General features: G+C 63.0%; 2 protein-coding genes and 1 long non-coding RNA gene across 9 annotated transcripts in view; all 3 read right to left on the reverse strand.

Annotated features, from left to right (window-relative positions):
- Positions 1-89: 89 nt before the first annotated feature.
- Positions 90-3,694, reverse strand: LOC119846975 (protein FAM71C). 3 transcript variants are annotated; one of them, XM_043501585.1, is made up of 7 exons: positions 3,390-3,694; positions 2,677-2,893; positions 2,318-2,499; positions 1,816-2,080; positions 1,346-1,653; positions 1,013-1,065; positions 90-349 (listed from the first exon to the last, which is right to left on the reverse strand). In XM_043501585.1, the coding sequence occupies exons 2-7, from the start codon at positions 2,830-2,832 to the stop codon at positions 234-236; spliced, it is 1,080 nt and encodes a 359-aa protein (XP_043357520.1). In that variant the 5' UTR covers positions 2,833-2,893; positions 3,390-3,694; the 3' UTR covers positions 90-233. The 3 variants fall into 3 exon arrangements, 2 of the variants coding, with proteins under 2 accessions (XP_043357520.1, XP_043357521.1); XM_043501586.1 differs by lacking the exon at positions 3,390-3,694 and having other exon boundaries at positions 90-343; positions 2,677-3,362; XR_006276784.1 differs by lacking the exon at positions 3,390-3,694 and having other exon boundaries at positions 263-349; positions 1,338-1,653; positions 2,677-3,362.
- A 1,690-nt stretch (positions 3,695-5,384) lies between these two features.
- Positions 5,385-6,064, reverse strand: LOC122457303. Its single transcript, XR_006276790.1, has 2 exons — positions 6,028-6,064; positions 5,385-5,728 (listed from the first exon to the last, which is right to left on the reverse strand). It is a non-coding gene; the product is annotated as an uncharacterized LOC122457303 (long non-coding RNA).
- A 955-nt stretch (positions 6,065-7,019) lies between these two features.
- Positions 7,020-18,018, reverse strand: part of HUWE1 (HECT, UBA and WWE domain containing E3 ubiquitin protein ligase 1) — a 58,780-nt gene continuing 47,781 nt past the window's right edge. For 3 of the 5 annotated variants that reach the window (XM_043501497.1, XM_038381216.2, XM_043501495.1), the window contains 22 exons: positions 17,778-17,911; positions 17,196-17,410; positions 16,412-16,700; positions 16,178-16,280; positions 15,181-15,724; positions 14,502-14,949; positions 14,116-14,231; positions 13,877-14,033; positions 13,508-13,640; positions 13,229-13,431; positions 12,530-12,657; positions 11,287-11,383; positions 10,838-10,987; positions 10,397-10,642; positions 9,888-10,005; positions 9,512-9,652; positions 8,783-9,070; positions 8,552-8,657; positions 8,323-8,440; positions 7,869-8,050; positions 7,490-7,680; positions 7,075-7,264 (listed from right to left, as the gene is read on the reverse strand). In XM_043501497.1, the coding sequence (XP_043357432.1) occupies positions 7,162-7,264; positions 7,490-7,680; positions 7,869-8,050; positions 8,323-8,440; positions 8,552-8,657; positions 8,783-9,070; positions 9,512-9,652; positions 9,888-10,005; positions 10,397-10,642; positions 10,838-10,987; positions 11,287-11,383; positions 12,530-12,657; positions 13,229-13,431; positions 13,508-13,640; positions 13,877-14,033; positions 14,116-14,231; positions 14,502-14,949; positions 15,181-15,724; positions 16,178-16,280; positions 16,412-16,700; positions 17,196-17,410; positions 17,778-17,911 (4,210 nt within the window). In that variant the 3' untranslated portion in view covers positions 7,075-7,161. Of the gene's footprint in view, positions 7,265-7,489; positions 7,681-7,868; positions 8,051-8,322; positions 8,441-8,551; positions 8,658-8,782; positions 9,071-9,511; positions 9,653-9,887; positions 10,006-10,396; positions 10,643-10,837; positions 10,988-11,286; positions 11,384-12,529; positions 12,658-13,228; positions 13,432-13,507; positions 13,641-13,876; positions 14,034-14,115; positions 14,232-14,501; positions 14,950-15,180; positions 15,725-16,177; positions 16,281-16,411; positions 16,701-17,195; positions 17,411-17,777; positions 17,912-18,018 lie in introns of all 5 variants that reach the window. The other 2 variants (XM_043501496.1, XM_043501494.1) reach the window with 2 other exon arrangements.

Raw genomic sequence — 18,018 nt, forward strand, 5'->3', positions numbered from 1 at the left:
CCCCACTGCATGCACACACCCCTCGGGGCCTGCTGCCAGAGCCCCGCCCTCATATGGCCACGCCCCATGGGGTAGCCCCTCCCCTCATGACCACGCCCCTTGCAGGTAACAGACTTTATTGGGCTCTCAGGCAGGTTCCTCCCCAATTGCCCCAGGAGGCTCCGCCCGTTTCTCCACCATGCCCCTCCCCCTTCTCTACTGGCTCCTCCCCCATGCAGCTGGCTCCTCCCCCCTCAGTGCCTCTTCTTCTTGTCGTCGTGGGGGTGGCTCCGGCTGTCGCCCCGGCTCAGGCTGGCCCGGGACAGAGACTTCACCAGTGACAGGATCCGGCTGGGCTTCCTGCCTGCAGCTGAGGGCAGAGAACGGGGCCGGGCATCAGGCTGGGGAGAGGGAGCCGGGCATCTGGCTGGTGGGAGACTGGTGGGGGAGCCGGGCATCCGGCGGGGGCACAGACATAGCCCCACTCGGATCCCAGAACGCCAGTTCGCAGAGGGACCCTGGTGGCTCCAGGCGGCACCGCTGCCTGGACTGTTACAAGTCTGGTCAGCAGCGCAGCAGGGTGAAGTCCGGCTCCCTGCCTGCCAGGCTCCGCGCGGCTCCCGGAAGTGGCCACCAGGTCCTTCGGAGAGCTTGCACCCCCCCACACCTGCACCCCAAACCTCTGCCCCACCCCAGAGCTCACACCCCCACCTGGAGCCCTCACACGCCCCCCCTCCCGGCCCCCAACCCCCTGCCCCAGTCCTGTGAGGGTGGGGCAGAGGGGGGGAGCCTGAGTGAATGGGGTGGGACTTCAGAGAAGGGGCAGGGTAGGAGGTGGAGCAAGGGTGTTTGGTTTTCTGCAATTAAAAAGTTGGCAGCCCTAGACAGTAGAGGGATGGGCAGACGGAGTGCACTGGGGTCGGGCCACAGGGGCTAGCTGGGGGATGCAGTGGGGTAGGGCTAGGCTAGGGGGCTGTCACGCAGGGAGGGCAGCTGGGAAGACTCCCTCCCCCAGCCCAGGTCTGGCTCCTACCCCGGCTCTGCGATGATTTACTCCGCGTGGCTCCACCTCCTCGATCTGCCCGCCTAGAAATGAAACGATGAGACACTGAGATCCGCCCCACGCCTCCCCCCGATCGCCCAGGCCCTCCATCTCCCCCCCACGCCTCCCTTCCCCCCAACCCTCCTCCGCCATCCATCTCCCCCCACCTCCCCGGCCATCCATCTCCCCCAATACCACCCTTCCCCCTGACCTCCCCATCTTCCCCCCACCTTCCCTCCCCTCACAGCTCCATATCCCCGACACCTCCCATTGCCCCCAACCCCCGGATCCCAATTTCCTCGGCCCTCCCCCTCACCTTCTCACCTGCTGGACTCTTTCTTCTTGCTCAAGGGGCTACTCCCCTGGCTGCCCTGCAGGCTTCCCTGGTTCCTCTTCTGGGGGGCCGGTGACCCACTCGGCGACTCAGCCTGGCTCCTGCGCTCCCCTGTGGACCCGTCCCGCTGCGACCCCCTCCCGCCGCTGGGCGGCTTGCAGGGCAGCAAGGGGCTGAGGCTGGGGGGGGTCCGGCTACGCAAGCTCCCTGGGTCATCCCGGGAGGGGCTGGCGGTCCGGAGACTGTGGACACTCAAGGCATCCGTGCCCCTTTCTTCGGCGGCCAGTGACTCCAGGCTCTGGGGAGGATAACGGGATGGGTTAGAGCTAGGGAACCCAGGAGTCCTGGCTCCCCCTCCCCGAGACAGGGAGGAAACCCAGGATTCCTAGCTCCCAGCTGCCCCTGCTCTAACCACTAGACCCCTAGCCCAGCCCTGGGGGAGCAGCTGGTGGTGTCTCACCCCGGTGGTGTCCTGGCTGATGCCTGGGAGCAGGGGTTCTCCGAAAGCCCCAGGGTCTCCGGGCAGGGCCTGGCCACCGTAGCTCCCCTCAGCAGGCGGCCGGAGGAGGTTGATGATCTGCACCCACATGTCGAAGAGCTCGTAGTAGGCGTCGCCCTGGGGGCAGAGCTGCAGGTAGAACGAGCGGCCGCTGGCCAGCTTGAGCCGCAGCTGCCGCATGTCGCTGTCGTGCACTGAGATCTTCACAAACCGCAGTGGGAGCAGCCTGTAGGGACAGCAGAGGGCTGCGGGTCGGGAGTGAGGGGCACCGGCAGAGCTGGGCGGGGCGGGCAGAGCTGGGCTAGCAGGGGGCTGCAGGTCGGGAGTGAGGGGCACTGGGGGTCAGGGCTCGCAGAGGCTGGAGGTCAGGAGGGAGGGGCACCGGTAGGGGCTGGGCTGGGCTAGCAGGGGCTGCGGGTCGGGAGTAAGGAGCACCGTTTTTGGGGGCGGGTGGGCGTCTCACCTGGTAAGCTCTAGTGCCTTGGCGGGGGGACCCCGGCAGCCCCTGCTCTCCTCGGAGGGGACCACAGGCCGGGCCAGCAGCAGCACGTTGGGCACCAGGAGGGCGGGGCTGGTGCAGGCCACGCCCACCGTGACCACTCGGACACGATTGTGCACGTCCACCACCTCCCCGCGCTTGCTGATCTGCGGGTGGGGCGTAGAGGGGCAGGTTAGTGATCCCCCCTCAGCCGCTTGGCCCCAGCTGTTTGCTGCCCCATAGCCCTGCCCCTCCCCTATAGCCCCACCCACAGCTGAGCCCCCGCCCCCAGCTCTGCCCTTTCCCTATCGTCCTGCCCCCAATTCTGAGCCCCCGCCCCATACCTGTATGAAGTCGCTCTCGAATATGGGGGCGTACTGGAAGATCTCGTACTCGCCGGCCCGGAGCTGGCGCTGCAGTGGCCCCATGGCCGTGTTCATCAGCCCTCGTGCCTGGTCGCAATCCGCCGTGTAATACGGCAGCACGAACTCCTCATGCATCTTCCCACCAGCCTAGAATATAGGGGGAGGGAGCCCGGATGCCTGGGTTCTCTCCCCAGCCCTGGGAAGGGAGTGAGGTCTAGTGGGTTAGAGGGCGGGAGGGGAGCGGCTGGGAGCCCGGACTCCTGGGTTCTGTTTGCAGCCTGGAGTGTGTCGGGCTTTTTGCGTGTAAGCTGAGACCCTCCCCCCCAGGCCTGCTGGTCCTGCACCCCCAGGTGCTTCTCCCCCCCAACAACACATTGTGATAGCGGTGGGGGTGTCACAACCAATGTGGGGTGGGGCTGTAGCAGTAGGAAATTTCCCAGCTATCTTGAGACCCCTCCCTTATGTCCCCGCCCAGCTCTGAACCCCTCTCCCAGCTCCAGGCTTTCCCATAGTCCCGCCTCCTGAGGTCCAACCTCCACCCCCTAGTTCCATGCCCCGCCCCCTATTGGGGGCAGTTCTACGTCTTGGGAGGGACCAGCCCCTTTGGAGTAGGGGGGTCGCCGGAGCTGCTATTTTAGAGGAAGGGGAGCTCACTCCCCGCTCCTCCCCCCACATATGGGGCTGTGGCTCACCTCTGCGGCCCCTCTAGGGGGCGCTCGCAGCGACAGCAGCTGGGGGCGGTCTCCAGCTCCCACTGGCCCCACCCCCTTTCCACCCTCCCCGTGCCTGGCGAGGGGAAATTATAACGTCACACTCCTCTCTATGACATAATGCGAAGGGGAGCAAATCTAGCACGTGCCACACCCAAGATGGCGCCTCAGTAGCGTCCATTGCGGCAGAGCCACACCCAAGATGGCACACGGGGGCGCGCGCTCTATTATTTCCGACACAGTAAATATGGCGTCCTCACCCCCACACTGAGTGTTCATCCGACACATTCAATATGGCGCCCACGCAACAGCCTTTCCAGGCCTCTACCAAGATGGCGCCGATATTCCAGTGCTCATTCTGCCCCTCCATGCAACAGAGGCTGCGTGATTAAAGTTCCAGCCTGGTTCCCTGCAGTAAGGCTGGGGAAGGGGGGAATTAACATCTCCCCCCTGCCCCAGCCGCCTCTCACCCCTACACCCAGCTCTTGCCACCCCATGGCCACGCCCGAGCCTGGAGCCAAGATCACAGAAAAAAGGGTGACCAGGGAGGTGGCAAAATTTGCAGACAATACAAAAGCACTCGAGATAGTTAAGTCCCAGACAGACAGCGAAAAGCTACAAAGGGATCTCACAAAACTGGGTGACTGGGCAGCAGCATGGCAGATTGAATTTATCAACTTTGAATTCTAAGTAATGCACATTAGAAAACATAACCCCCACTACACCTATACAATGATGAGGGCTAAATTAGCTGTTACTACTCAAAAAAGATCCTGCAGTCATGGTGGATAGTTCTCTGAAACCATCCACTCAATGTGCAGCAGCCGTCAAAAAAGCAAACAGTGTTGGGAATCGTTAAGAAAGGGATAGATAATAAGACAGAAAATATCATAGTGCCTTAATAGAAATCCATAGCACGCCCACAACTTGAATGGTGCATGCAGATATGGTCGCCCCATCTCAAAAAAGTTACATGGGAATTGGAAAAGGTTCAGAAAAGAGCAATAAAGTAAGAGAACAACAAGACAGGGACTTTTCAGTTTGGAAAAGAGACAATGGGGGGGGAAATGCGATAGAGGTCTATAAAATCACGAGTGGGGTGGAGAAAGTAAAGAAGGAAGCATTATTTACTCCTCGTAAAACAAGAACTAGGGATCACCAAATGACATTAAACAGGCAGCAGGTTTAAAACGAACAAAAGGAAATATTTTTTCACCCAACGCACAGTCAGCCTGTGGTATTCCTTGCCAGAGGATATTGTGAAGGCCAAGACCATAACAGGGTTCAAAAAAGACCTAGATAAGTTCATATTAGGCAGGATGGGCAGGGATAGTGTCCCGAGCCTCTGTTTGCCAGAAGCTGGGAATGGGTGACAGGGGATGGATCACTTGATGACTCCCTGTTCTGTTCATGCCCTCTGGGGCACCTGGCATTGGTCACTGGCGGAAGACAGGACATGGGACTAGATGGTCATTTGGGCTGACCCAGTAGGGCTGTGCTGCTGATTTAGGCCTTGTCCAAACCTCACAGCACTAAAAGTTAATGGGAGTGTCAGTCCATGTGATTTGTAGCCAGCCCAGTGACAGCTACATCTGGTGCTTCAACAGGGTCAGTTTCCCAGTGCTGAAGAAGGTGATGAGCCCAGGCAGCTGGGAGGAAGAATTTAACCACAAGAATGTGACTAGAATTAGGAACCATTTAACAACAACATACTAGATGTCCTAAAAGCCACAATCTCCCCTTGACAAAGGTTGAGGGGGGATGTGAAGGGAGCTATTTATTTATATACATTTTACACACACACACTGAAAGTTGATAGCACTTAATATAAGCCAGAAGTTATGAATTGTAGAAAACTGATGAGGGAAGCTAAGAGATACACAAGGAGCCAACAGAATTAAGGACAGAAAGGAGTATTTCATATATAGCAGGAACAAACAGAATCCTGACACTGGTATGGATCCATGACTAGAAGGAAACAGTAGAATAATCAATTTTAATGCAGAAAAAGGCAGCTATTTTCAATAAATATTTCTTTTCTGTATTTAGGAGGAAAACAGATGACAGTCATAGGGTGACAACACCACTTTCCATTCCACTAATATCTCTAGAGGATATTCAGTAGAAGCTACTAAAAAGTTAGATATTTTTAAATCAGCAGGTCCAGGTAACTTGCATCCAAGAGTGTTACAAGAGCTGGCTGAAGAGCTCGCTGGACCATTAATGCAGATTTCCAGTAAGTCTTGGCATGCAGGTGAAGTTCCAGAAGAGTAGAAGAAATATGCCAATATTTAAAGAGGGTGCATGGTGTGGCATCAATGCTGGTCAAGATAACGGAGAGGTTTGAACAGGACTTGATTAATAAGGAATTAAAGGAGGGTAATGTTAATCAAGATGGGCTTATCAAAATTAGATCCTGTCAAACTAACTTGATATCTATTGTTGATGAGATTACAAGTTGGGTCAACAGAGGTAATATGCTGACGTAACAGACTTTGGTGAGGCATGTGAGTTGGTACCACAAGACAACTTCATTAAAAACCTCCAACAACGTAATATGAACCCAGCCCACATTAAACAGATAAACTGGCTAATGGATAGGTCTCAAAATGTGACTAACCAGGGAATTGTCATCAAGTGCATCCATTTCCAGCGGGGTCCCACAGGGATTGGCTCTTGGTCCAACACCAAGAAACATTTTGATCAATGACATGGCTGAAAACAATCCTTGCTGATAAAGTTTGCAGACGACGCAAGCATTGCAGGAGTGGGAAATCGTGCAGAGGGCAGGTCACTGCTCCGGAGTGGGCTGGCAAACTGAGCGCAAAGTGCTTTAATCCAGCGAAACGGAAACGGGTCCATCGGGGAACAAGAGGCCGGGCATGCGTACAGGCTGGGGGGGCTCTCCCCTGGAAAGCAGTGACTCCTGGACAGATTTGGGGGTTGTGGAGGAGAATTGGCAGAACAGGGGCTCCTAGTGCGAAGCAGAAGTGAGACAAACAGCCTGGAACGGAGGTGTCGACTGAACAACGCAGAGCTGTTACTGGCTGGAATGTCCGACCCAGGGGCATGGGGGAGTGTCTGGTGCCGGCCGTTTTCCCATCAACACATGGTGCATTTCCAACAGAGCCGCTCTAGGCAGTTCCCTCGCGTGGGTCACACAGGCCCCTCCGGTTTTGGGGCCCAGGAACTCTCTGCCCCCAAGCAGCGGCGCCAGACGAAGACACGACAGCCGGGTTTCTTACCAAGAGTGCGCTTTTATTTTTTAATTTTTTTTTGTCTTTTTCTTCTTTTGGAGGGGGGAGGGATTTCGTTTTTTAAACCTCAGGGCATCCCACCCCCCCTTGTTTTCCCCTCCCCCTCTGCAGGGGCCCAACAGAGTGGGGATGGGGACAGAAGGGGGCTGGGGCAAGGGGAAGGATCGAGAAACCAAAGCAGATTGTATCGTCGTCTCGTCTGTCCGGCTCACGTCAACACATTCCAAGCACAACTTAAGAAATGCAAACTAAACCAAAAAAAATATATATATATTTATATATATCATTTGTCTTCTCTCCGGACGCATGTGGGGATGTGTGTGTGTGTGTGTGTGTGTGTGTGTGTGGGGTGGTGGTGGTGGGGGGCACCACCTCAAAGGGAGGGGGTGGAGATCTGCTAAGCCCCGCCCCCATGGCTTGGCCCCTCCCCCTACACCCCTCCCTTTCCCCCAAGTCTGCCTCAGTACAAAAAGAGCCGTGGAGGCGGGATGCCCGGCTCACGCCAGGCCGAAGCCTTCCGAGCACTCCTGGATGGCCAGTAGCAGCATGTGACGTAGCTTCTCGTAGCTCTCGTAGGCGGGAAGGTCCAGCTGATTGAAACTGGGTGGAGGGGGAGAAATCAGTGAGGAGGGAGGGCAGGAGGCCAACAATACCCCCCCAAGTTCTAGGATCAGGTATTGCCCACCCCACCCCCCAATTCCCAGGAGAGCAGAGTCTACAGCTCACCCCCTGCCCCGGCGTGTCCACCCCTTCCCATGGGTGGGACCCAGCCCTGTGTGTGTCCGCCTGGCCCCCTGCTGGAAGGGAACAGCCCCGGCCCCTCACCATGTGTGAGCGGAAGGCAATCTGTCGGTGGAGCGGTCGTCTCGGTGGATCTGGAATTTCTGGATGCCGTTCATACCCTCCAGGGCGGCGAAGCCCTGCAGGGGAACCTTGGAGGTGCCCGTCACGAACTGCAGGAACTTGGCTCGGTCTGCCTGGTCAAAGGAGCGCAGGGCTCGCCAGAACCACTGGATCTGCCAGGGGAGGGGGAGCGGGTCAGAACCAGGGGAAGAGGAGCTGGGACACGGCAGCACGCAACACTGCACAGGGCTGGCTTGCCCGGTGCTTAGATGCAGCCAGCTCTGGGATGGGCAGCTGGGGAACAGCTGCCCATAACACTGCCCAGTGTGGAGCTGCAGCCAGCTCTGGGGTGACCCCTCACCTGGATGGAATTGGACTGGTACTTGTGGTACTCTGTGTTCGATTTGAGGTCATCAATGTCGATGGTGGGCAGCCCCGAGATGAGAAGCTCCAGCTCCTGCTCCGTGAAGATGGAGATGAGGCGCTTGGGGATGATCTCGTAGAAACCCTCCAGGAAGGCAGCCAGCTGCTTGCGGATGGCTCCTGGCAGGTGGGGGAATGAAGCCAGTGAGCCCTGTCCTGCTCCAACCCCCAGCCCCGCCTTCCCTCCTGGAGTCGGGAGAGAACCCAGGAGTCCAGGCTCCCTGCTCCAACCTCCAGGTCACTCCCAGAGCCGGGAAGAGAACCCAGAAGTCCAGGCTCCTGCTTTGCACTCTATTTATAGTTCACTCTCACTGGGCTGCTCTGTGACATTATTTTTGGGTAGGTCCTAAAGAAACCCGGGCTCCACACCAGAACCACCCCCAGCCACCTACCCGTCATCCTCATCTGGCAGACCAGGTGCACGTATTCCTTCTTGTTCTCCTCCGTCACCAGGATATTGGCCCCGTTGGGCTTGAGGTCCCGCACCTCACATACCCCGAACTCCTGCACCTGGGGAGTGGGGGCAGTGGGTGAGGGTGGGGTTCCATTTCCAGCCAGTGCCGCCCAAACCCTTGGCCCCACCCAGCCTTCCCCAAGCCCATCACCCTCCCCCCAGGGTACCTCGGTGCTGAAGGTCAGGTCGTAGCCTAGTGTGGACACATCATTCTCCAGCAGGTAAACCAGGCCCTGGTAGAAGTGGTAATCCTCGCTCTCCATATCCGTGTACCTGGGGGGGGCGGTGTGTGTGTCAGTGGGGTCACAGAGCCACCCCCAGCCCCAGTATCCCCTGGCGGGCCCCTTGGAGACCACTGTCCCCCCGATCCCAGGCCGAGACCCTTGCCCCCGGCGCACCTGACGGACTTGCCCAGGATGTGCTTGTAGAAGGAGCGGGTGAAGTAACACTCCAGCAGGCGGTTGTCGTACACGGCCTTGGCCACGATGCGCCCCACAAACTTGAAGTAGCTCAGGTGGTTGGGGTTGCAGTGGGACGAGGGGTTGATGGTGTAGGTGACGCGGTCGCCGGGCGAGGTGCGGAACAGGGCGTACATGGGGTTGAACATCTCCCGCGAGATGATCATGTACCACTCCCGGAGCAGCCCGCCCGCATCCTGCCCCTCCTCGCCCTCGAACACGATGTACCTGCAGCGGGGGCAGGGAGTTAGGGGGCGACCCATGCAGCCCCGTCCCCGCCGGGTGCCCCCCGCCCCACTCCCATCTCCCGTTCCCTCCCGCCCGCGTCCTGCCCCTCCTCACCCTCGAACACAATGTACCTGCGGGGGCGGGGGGGACCCACGCAGCCCCGTCCCCGCCAGGAGCCCCCTGCCCCACTCCCATCTCCCCCCACCCACGTCCTGCCCCTCCTCGCCCTCCAAGATGATGTACCTGGGGGAGCAGGGGAGGCGGTTAGTGGGTGGGACCCATGTAGCTCCGCCCCCACCAGGGACCACCCCCCCCATTTCCCCTCGAACACGATGTACCTGGGAGAGGGTTAGTGGGTGAGACTCTCACCCCCTGCCCCCCCCGCCCCAGCTGTGGGATATCCAGCTGCTGCCCCCACCCCCCTGGAGAAGCCGGGCTCACAGTCGGTTCTTCATCTCCTCGGGCGACTTGCGGTGCAGCTCACGGTACGAGTCCTCAAAGACGTGGTCACGGCGCACATGGACGGCCATGTCCTCCTTGCGCAGCCCCTCGTCCAGCCGCTCCAGCTCCTGGCGGAAGTACCTGGGAGGGGGCAGGCGGGCGCGGTGTCAGGGCTTGGGGAACCCACCGCCACTGGACACAGCCCCATTGCCCCACCCAAAACACCATGGCCTGTTCCTAGACACAGCCCCCATCCCCAGGAGCAGGGTGTCGGCCTGGGGAACCCACCGCCACCGGACATGGCCCTTGCCCCGCGCCCAGGCATGCCCTGCCCCCTCACCCCACGCCCCGAGCCCAACCCCCTGGCCTGCCATACTTGCGCTTGACATCGAAGTCCAACACACGGATGTAGTCGACCAGGACAGCGAAGGGCCCGTCGGCCAGATGGGTGGTGGACTGGCGCAGGATCTGATTCAGCACCGTGCGGTGGGTCTCTGGGGGGGGCACAAAGGGAGGATGTCACTCACTGCTCTCCCCTGTGCCATGAGACCCCCCCACACACACCTGGGTGACCCAAAAACCACTCCCCCCTACAATGCTGGGCCTTATACACCTCCCCCACCAACCTGACCCCAGGCTGTGCCCCTCGCAGCCCTGTGCCCCCCCAGTTAAGTGCGGCTGTTCCCAGGCTGCCCCACCCCAGAGGTGGCTGCATCTCAGTACTGAGCAAGCCCTCCCCATGTGACATTATGTGGGGCCGTTCCCCATCTGCCTCATCCTTGGAGCCCCGAGACCCCCGATCCTGGGCCATGCCCCTCCTTCCCCTCAATCCCCCCACACAACAGCCCCCCCTCTCTCTCCCACCCCAGGCCCTAAGCCCCTCACCTGCGAAGCGCAGGAACTTCTGGGTGTCAGGGGGCAGGCTGGACGAGATGTGCATGGAGGAGGGCTCACGGGAGAAGAAGGGATCCAGCGAGGAGGGGGTGGCAGGCGTGAGGGGGGCGGGCGACAGGGGCGGGGGCTCATCCTTGATGTGGGCCAACTGGCTCTCACGGGTGTCCCGCACTGGGGGCTTGCTCTCCCGCTCCGTGGCGTGCACCAGGAAGAAGGCTTCCACTGCCGGCTGCAGCACTGTGGGGAGGGAGGGGGGGTGAGATCTGGGGGCTGGCTGCAGCACTGAGGGGAGGGAGAACCCTGGGGGTCCCCACCCCATGGCTGGCTGCAGCACTGTGGGGACGGAGGGAGGGTGAGATCTGGGGCCCCCCACCCCATGGCCAGCTGCAGCACTGCAGGGGTGGGGAGGGGGCTGAGAACCTGGACCCTTACCTAACACAGCGTGCTGGTCGTGGGACTCCTCCAGCTCCTTCAAGCACTCGCCCAGCATGGCCCAGAGCTCGTCCAGGTTCAGCTGCTCGCTAAGGAGGGGCAGATCGGGGGGGCGCTCGTCCTTCTCCCCGGGCTGGGATCCTTCCGAACCTACAAAGGGGGGGGGCAGGGTCACCCGGGGGTCCCTGCAACTAGAAGCCCTTCCCACCCCGTGCCAACACTGGCTGAGCTATGTATACACAGCTGTTCTCCAGCCATTGCAGTGTGGTGTTATGTGCAGCCGTTGCCCACCTGCCTTGCCCCAGAGGTGGCTGCATCTTAGCTCTGAACAAGCCACCCCCATGCAGTGTTATGTGCTGCTGTTCCCTGGCTGCCCCGCCCCAGAGATGGCTGCATCTCAGTGCAGGGCGAGCCGGCCCCAGGCATGGCTGTGACAGCAGGACACTCACCAACCAACTGGGCATCTTGTGTGACCGGCGAGGGCTGATCAACGTCCATAGGTGACTCGTCCCTCCGAACAGCCCCTTCCGACTGGCTCGACTCAGACTGCATGGGACAAAGAGGGGGTCATGGTGGGGCTGGGAGCCTCTTTGGGGCCAGATGTATGGTGGGCAGAGAGGGACACTCACTCCAGCAGTGGCTGGTGGGGGGGGAAATGATTTGACTGACAGCATGCCATGCCTCCCCCCCCACCCCCCAACATGCAGCTCACACACACAAGCTTATCTTGCAAGGGATGATGGGTAGGTGGCCCTCCCCCAAAACCTGTTCCTGGGATTGGGGGCAGCTCCAGCATGGCATGCATGGATCAGCAATGGCGAGCCCCACTGCAGCCGGATGGGGGCGGGGGCATGCGGGGGGGACACTTTCCAGACAGGTGAAAAGGGCGGGGGGGAGGGGAGAGTGCGGAATATTATCTTGCTGGGGATTCCCACCTCCACAAGGGCCTGTGAAGTGGGGGACCCTGGGGCTGAGAGCCATTAGATGTATACCGATCCCCACTCCCCTCCCACAGGAGAGAGCCCAGGAGAGTCCTGGCTCCCAGCCTGTCCCACTCTAACCACTAGGCCCCAGTCCCCTCCCAGAGCTGGGGAGAGAAGCCAGGAGTCCTGGCTCCCAGGCCCCCCCAGCAGAACACGCGGAGGCCCTGGAATTCCCAGGCAGTGAAGGGACACCCCAGGACTGTGCCCTGAAGGGTGGAGGCGAGGGATTGGTGCCTGGGGGTGAGATGACGCACGTGGAATCGTCCCTGGAGCCCGGCGTGCCCGTCTTCAGGACTCTGCTCCCGGCAGGCGAACGTCTCCTGTTCTCGCTGGGACTGGGGGGGAGCCCTGGGGGCAGCCAGCGGCCAGGCGCTTGGACGTTGGCACATGCCAGCGGGTGGGTTTTGAGGGGCATGTGGGGGGGCTCACAGCCCTGGGTACCCCCAGGAGGCCTCACACCCTCCCAGAGCCAGGAGAGAACCCAGGAGTCCTGGCTCCCAGGCCCCCCCTCACAGAATTGAGGAAAGAACCCAGGCGTCCCGGCTGCCAGCCCCCACCCCGAGGTGGGGAGAGAACCAGACGTCCTGGCTTCCAGCCCCCGAGGCGAGGCGAGGCAAGGCAAGGCCAGGCGGGGCAGGGGGTCCCCCGGAAGGCAGAGCGGGGCCCCACGGATGGAGGGGCCCCCAAGCGCCACAGGCCCCATGCTAACCGTTGCTGCTTGCTGCTGCCGCCGCGCCCGCTGCCCCTCACGTACCATTTGTATAATGGCGTCAGCCTCAGCCTCCAGCTGCCGGACAGCGGCCTGGATGCTGTTAGCTGAGCCCAGACCGGAGCTACCTGCCGGGGGGGGGGGGGGGGGAGAGACGGGTCAGTGAGTGGCCAGGCCCCCCGCTCAGCCCCAGGGCAGGCCTCCCCCTCGGCCCTGGTCCCCGTCCAGCCCAGAACCCCCCCCGGGGGAGGCCTCCCCCTCGGCCCTGGTCCCCGTCCAGCCCAGAACCCCCCCCGGGGGAGGCCTCCCCCTCGGCCCTGGTCCCCGTCCAGCCCAGAACCCCCCCCGGGGGAGGCCTCCCCCTCGGCCCTGGTCCCCGTCCAGCCCAGAACCCCCCCCGGGGGAGGCCTCCCGCTCGGCCCTGGTCCCCCTCCAGCCCAGAACCCACCGGGGGAGGCCTCCCGCTCGGCCCTGGTCCCCCTCCAGCCCAGAACCCCCCGGGGCAGGCCTCCCCCTCTGGTCCCAGAGCCCCCTGGGACAGGCGCCCCCCTCCGGCCCAGAACCCCCTGGTGCAGACGTCTCCCTCCAGCCCAGAACCCCCTGCGGCAGGCATCCCTGCTCAGCCCTGGTCCCCCTCTTGCCAAACCCCCAAGGCAGATGCCCCCCCCCCATCCCCAAGGCCCCTAGGCCAGGTCCTACCTAGCCGGCCCGTCTGCTTGGCCTTCTTGTTGGCACGGCGCGTGTCGTCCCGCAGCTGGATGATGACCTGCAGCACGCGCAGGAAGAACTTCTGGGTGGAGGTCTTGGAGGTCAGCATGGACATGGAGGGCAGCTGCAGCTCCCGCCCGCCCAGCGGCCGCTTCTGGGAGGCCACAATCACCACGTTCTCTGCCATGTCGAACCTGCCCGGGAGAGGGGGTTAGCGGGGCGGCCCGGGGGAAGGATGTCATGGGATATGGGGGGGGGGGTGTCACTCACCGGCTCTGCATCTTGCCCTTCAGCTTGGTGGTCTGGGGCTGCTCATCGGGGAGCCCGTCAGGGGAGAGCAGCTCGCACTGCACCCGCCGCTGCTGCTCCAGGTTGTACTCACGCAGCTCTGCCAGCAGGGTGCCTGGGGGGGGGGCCAGGGGGGGAGACTGGCATCAAGGCCTTGACTCCTCACTTTTCACCCCACAGCTGTTTTCTGCTGGCCCCTCCCAGCATCCCTATGCCCCACCCTCTCCCTTATGGACCCTTCCCAAGCCACACCCCCTGCCCCCTCTCAGAACCCACCTGTCCCCCATCCATGCCCTGCTCTCCCAGCCCCCCAGGCCCCACTGCCCCCAGCCCGTGGCCCTGCCCTGTTACCGATCTGCTTGCAGAGGGTGTAGCCCAGCTGCCGGGCACCACTGAGCAGGAGCCGCAGCACCGTGTCCCGGGTGGGCGAGTCGCCCCGCGACAGCTGGAGTAGGACATTGGCTGCATCCTCCAGCCCCTCCTCTGAGCAGGAGTGAGACGTCAGCACCTGGGGGGGAGGCACATGTAGTGAGCAGGGAGCGAGGGCACCGGGCAGCCCCAACCCCACCTGGGCACTGCCCCGTGCTCACCTCTACCGAGAGCTGCAGCTGGTTTTCCGTCAGGCCTGATGCCACCATCTTGGCATCTGTCCCGCCGCCACCCGCTTCGCCCGCCTTGGCCGGAGACTTGCTGGCCTTGGCAGGAGCTGCGGGGAGACACCGTGGGGTTAGTGAGGCCTGGCCCAGGACCCATGGGGAGCGTGGACGGCAACCTGGGCAGGACCCTGTGCCCCTCGCCCCCAGACCCCCCGAGGCAGGGCGGTACCAGGATCCCACCACCCCTCACTCCCAGAAGTCTGCGGGGGTGGGGAGAGGCCAGCCCCCCAGGTGCCCCCTTAATCCCAGAACCCCCAGGGCAGGGAGACTCCAGCTGCTCCCCACAATCTGGCACCCCCTCAATCCCCACAGCCCCTCACCTGGCACGGTGGGGGCAGGGGTGGGAGGGGCGGCGGCGGCAGCCCCGGTGGAGGGTGCAGTCGGGGCGGGGGCGGCGCCTGGCCCCTCGGGCGCCTTGTTTTCGGGCAGGGCGATGGAGATGAGTGAGAGCAGGCGAAGCAGCTTCTCGGTCAGCAGTGAGCTGCGCCGGATGACAGGGTGCGAGAGCATGTTCATGAGCTGGCCCAGCGGCGAGGCCTCCAGGCTGTAGGGGGAGCTCTCGCCCTCGGCGCCCGCGCTCACCGGCACCGACTTGACCGAGTTCTTGCCCTTGCGGCTCACGTTCATGTTGTCCAGTTTGACCAGCAAGTCCCAGAAGTCGGTGGAAATGCCGCTGGCCTGGCCCGGGCTGCCCGACTGCCTGGCGCCCCGCTCCCCCTCGCAGGGCGCCTCCTTGGGCCGCTGCTGTGTGAAGTGGCTGGGGAACACCTGGGGAGAAGGGAGAGTCACAGCCTGGGGGGAGGAGACCAGCTCTGGGAGGGGAGCAGCTGCCTCTGGGCGGAGGGAGCAGCTGGGGAAACAGCCGCACGCAACGCCACGTGGGAGTGAGTGCCGGGAGAGCGCCCCCCACCCAGCCCCTCACCCTGCACCCCCCAACGCCCTGCCCTGCCCGGGGAGAGCCCCAGCCTGCTCCCCCAGCACCCAGCCCTGCACTGTCACCTTGGCCAGCTGGATGAGGGTGTCCAGCACGTGGCGGCACACCACGGGGGCAGCCTGCGGGTGGATGTGGACGGCAGCGCCGGCGGCGGTGCCAGCGGCATGCTTCTCCGTGTGTTTGCGCCCGCCGGCCCGCTGGATCTGGAAGATGTTGGTGCGGCAGCCCAGGGCGGCGTCCATGGAGACGGAGAGCCAGGAGAGCTGGCCCGAGCTGCGGGCCTCCATCTTGTGCAGCAGCTCCAGGGGGCGGCCCTCGGGGGCGCCGGCCTTGGCGGCCCGCTTGCCCCGCTCGTCCGGCGGCCCCTTGGGCGTCTCCAGGCCGGGCTCGCTCTCGCTGCTGCGCTGCAGGATGGACAGCAGGCTGCGGATCACCCAGCCCCGTGTCTGGCCGTGGTAGCAGAGATTGCGCAGCACCCGGTGCAGCCGGCTGGTGTTCAGCTTGGGCTCGTCCACGAAGAGCAGCACCAGCAGGCAGGAGAGGGCCTCGTGGTCCAGCAGCAGCCGGCCCCGCAGCCGCAGGAGGCTGTCCACCATGCTACCCGACGGCCTGCAGGGAGGAGGCGGCAGCTCAGACAGCGGGGCAAGGAACCCAGGCGGCCGGGGGGGGGGCAAGGAACCCCCCCCTCCCAGAGCCTGGCATGGAACCCAGATGTCTGAGCTGCCGCCCCCATGTCCCTCCTGGAGCTGGACATAGAACCCAGGAGTCCGGGCTGCCAGGCCCCCCGCTATAAGCACCAGCCCCCACATCCCTCCTGGAGCTGGGCGTGGAACCCAGGCGTCTGGGCTGCTATCCCTCCCCCGCCACTGTCAGCACCAGCCCCCACGTCCCTCCCAAAGTTGGGCATGGAACCCAGGAGTCCTGGCTGCCAGCCCGCCCCCACCCCCGTGCCAGAGCCGGGCATGGAACCCAAGTGTCCCGTCTCCACTCAGGAGACAAGACTTGAGTCTCATAGCTAAGAGGTCTCCTCTCAGCTGTGCCCCCCACCCCCCGGGCAGGTACCTGCTGTGGCTGCTGCTGCCACCCATGTGGAAGGTGCCCCCCCTCTGCACAGCCAGGCGCGTGTACTGGACCCCACGGTTCCCACTCAACCGGCTGGTGAAAGCTGCAGGGAGAGAAGAGACAGGAGTTGGGGGGCTGCAGGCCAAGGTGCTAGAGTGGGATTGAGGGGCACCGGGGGCCCTACCCGGGCTGCGGAGGATGGCCGACAGGGCCGAGGTGCTGGGGGGGCCGTACCTGGGCTGCGGAGGATGGCCGACAGGGCCGAGGTGCTGGAGTGCCCGAAGAGCCGCTCGTGCATGAGCTGGCGCTGCCGGGCCTCTTGCTCGCGGCGCAGGGCCTGGGCTTCGGCGGCGATGTCGGGGGGCATGACGGCCAGGACACTGTCCTCCATGTCCTCCAGCACCGAGCGCCGCAGGTCCGAGGGCAGCGTCTGGATAAAGGTCACCGGGTCCATGGGCGTGTCTGAGCTGATGCCCTGCGCCAGCTCCCGCCGCTGCTGCTCCACCCGCTGCTGCGCCAGCACCTGGGGGGACAGGTCACTGGCTGGGGGGGGACCCTGCCCAAGGGGCCGTAGTCCCGCCCACACCATGCACATGGGACCACAGCTCCGCCCACACCCAGAGCTGTAGCCCCACCCACAGAGCCGTAGCCCCTCTCATGCTGAGACCCTGCCCAAGGGGCCGTAGCCCTGCCCAGAGACCCCATCCACAGACCATGCCCCCAGAGCCATAGCCCCGCCTGCACCCAGAGACCCCACCCATGGGGCCGTAGCCCCACCCCACAACCCAGCCATGCACAGAGACTCCCTCACACAGGGAAATGGCCCCCAGCCCCACCCATCCTCTCACCCCTCAGGTCTGCCCCAATCCACCTAGCCCTAGCCCCAGCCTCAGCCCCCACTCCCATGCCTGGCTTTCACCCCAGACCCCCACCTGAGACACAGAGTCCCTCCCCCATCCCACCCAACCCCACCCCTCAAGCATAAACCACCCCCCACCTCCCCAGGAGCAGCACTTACCTCCTCCTGGATAGCAGGGGGTAGGGCAGCCAGGAACTCAGGGCTGACCTCTGTCACCCCAGGGTTGCTCACCACGGGCGGGGTGGGGGTGGTAGCAGTGGGGGGAGGCCGGGCTGGTGGCCGGATGCCCAGCTGGTTCTGCAGCACCTCACGGCGGATGTCATCTGGCAGGGCTGCCAGGAAGGAGGGGTCTACACCCTCAGGGAGATTTATTCCTAAAAGGAGATGAGGGATGTCAGCAAAACATGCAGCCACCTCTGGGGTGGGGCAGCTGGGGAACAGCCACAGAACACTGCATGGGGATGGCTCACCACATGCTGAAATGCGGTCACCTCTGGGGCAGGCTGTACACCATGGGGTTACAGCAGGAGAACAGACACAGCTGGGAATTGACGAGGACACCAGGATTCACTCCCTGACTCCATAGTTTTAATGCCCAGAGGGATCAAGTGCCTGGCCCTGACTGCCAGGGGAGAGTGCCCCCTGCTGAGGCCCCCACAGCGCCCCCTACAGCCATGCTAGGGCATTGCAGCTAACCAGCCCCTCTGCAAAGAGGCTGGTTGGTTGTCCCACACCCCGTACCTGCTAGCGGGTCCTCCTCTTCACTGCTGGTGGAGGGCAGCGGCTCCTCCAGGATGCCCCGGGAGTCGGCTCCGGAGATGGCCACGGCCGAGTCCCTGGTGGAGGAGCTCTCGGAGGATGAAGCAGGGGGTGAGCTGGGGGGGATAGGAAGCAGGGGGTGAGTGGGGGCCAGATCCCAGTCCTCTCCTTAGCGAGTCCCTCCCCCAACTCCATAGCCAGACCCCTCCCACCCACCCCCCCG

The sequence above is a fragment of the Dermochelys coriacea genome, chromosome 23, assembly GCF_009764565.3.
Source record: "Dermochelys coriacea isolate rDerCor1 chromosome 23, rDerCor1.pri.v4, whole genome shotgun sequence".
NCBI lineage: Eukaryota > Metazoa > Chordata > Testudines > Dermochelyidae > Dermochelys > Dermochelys coriacea.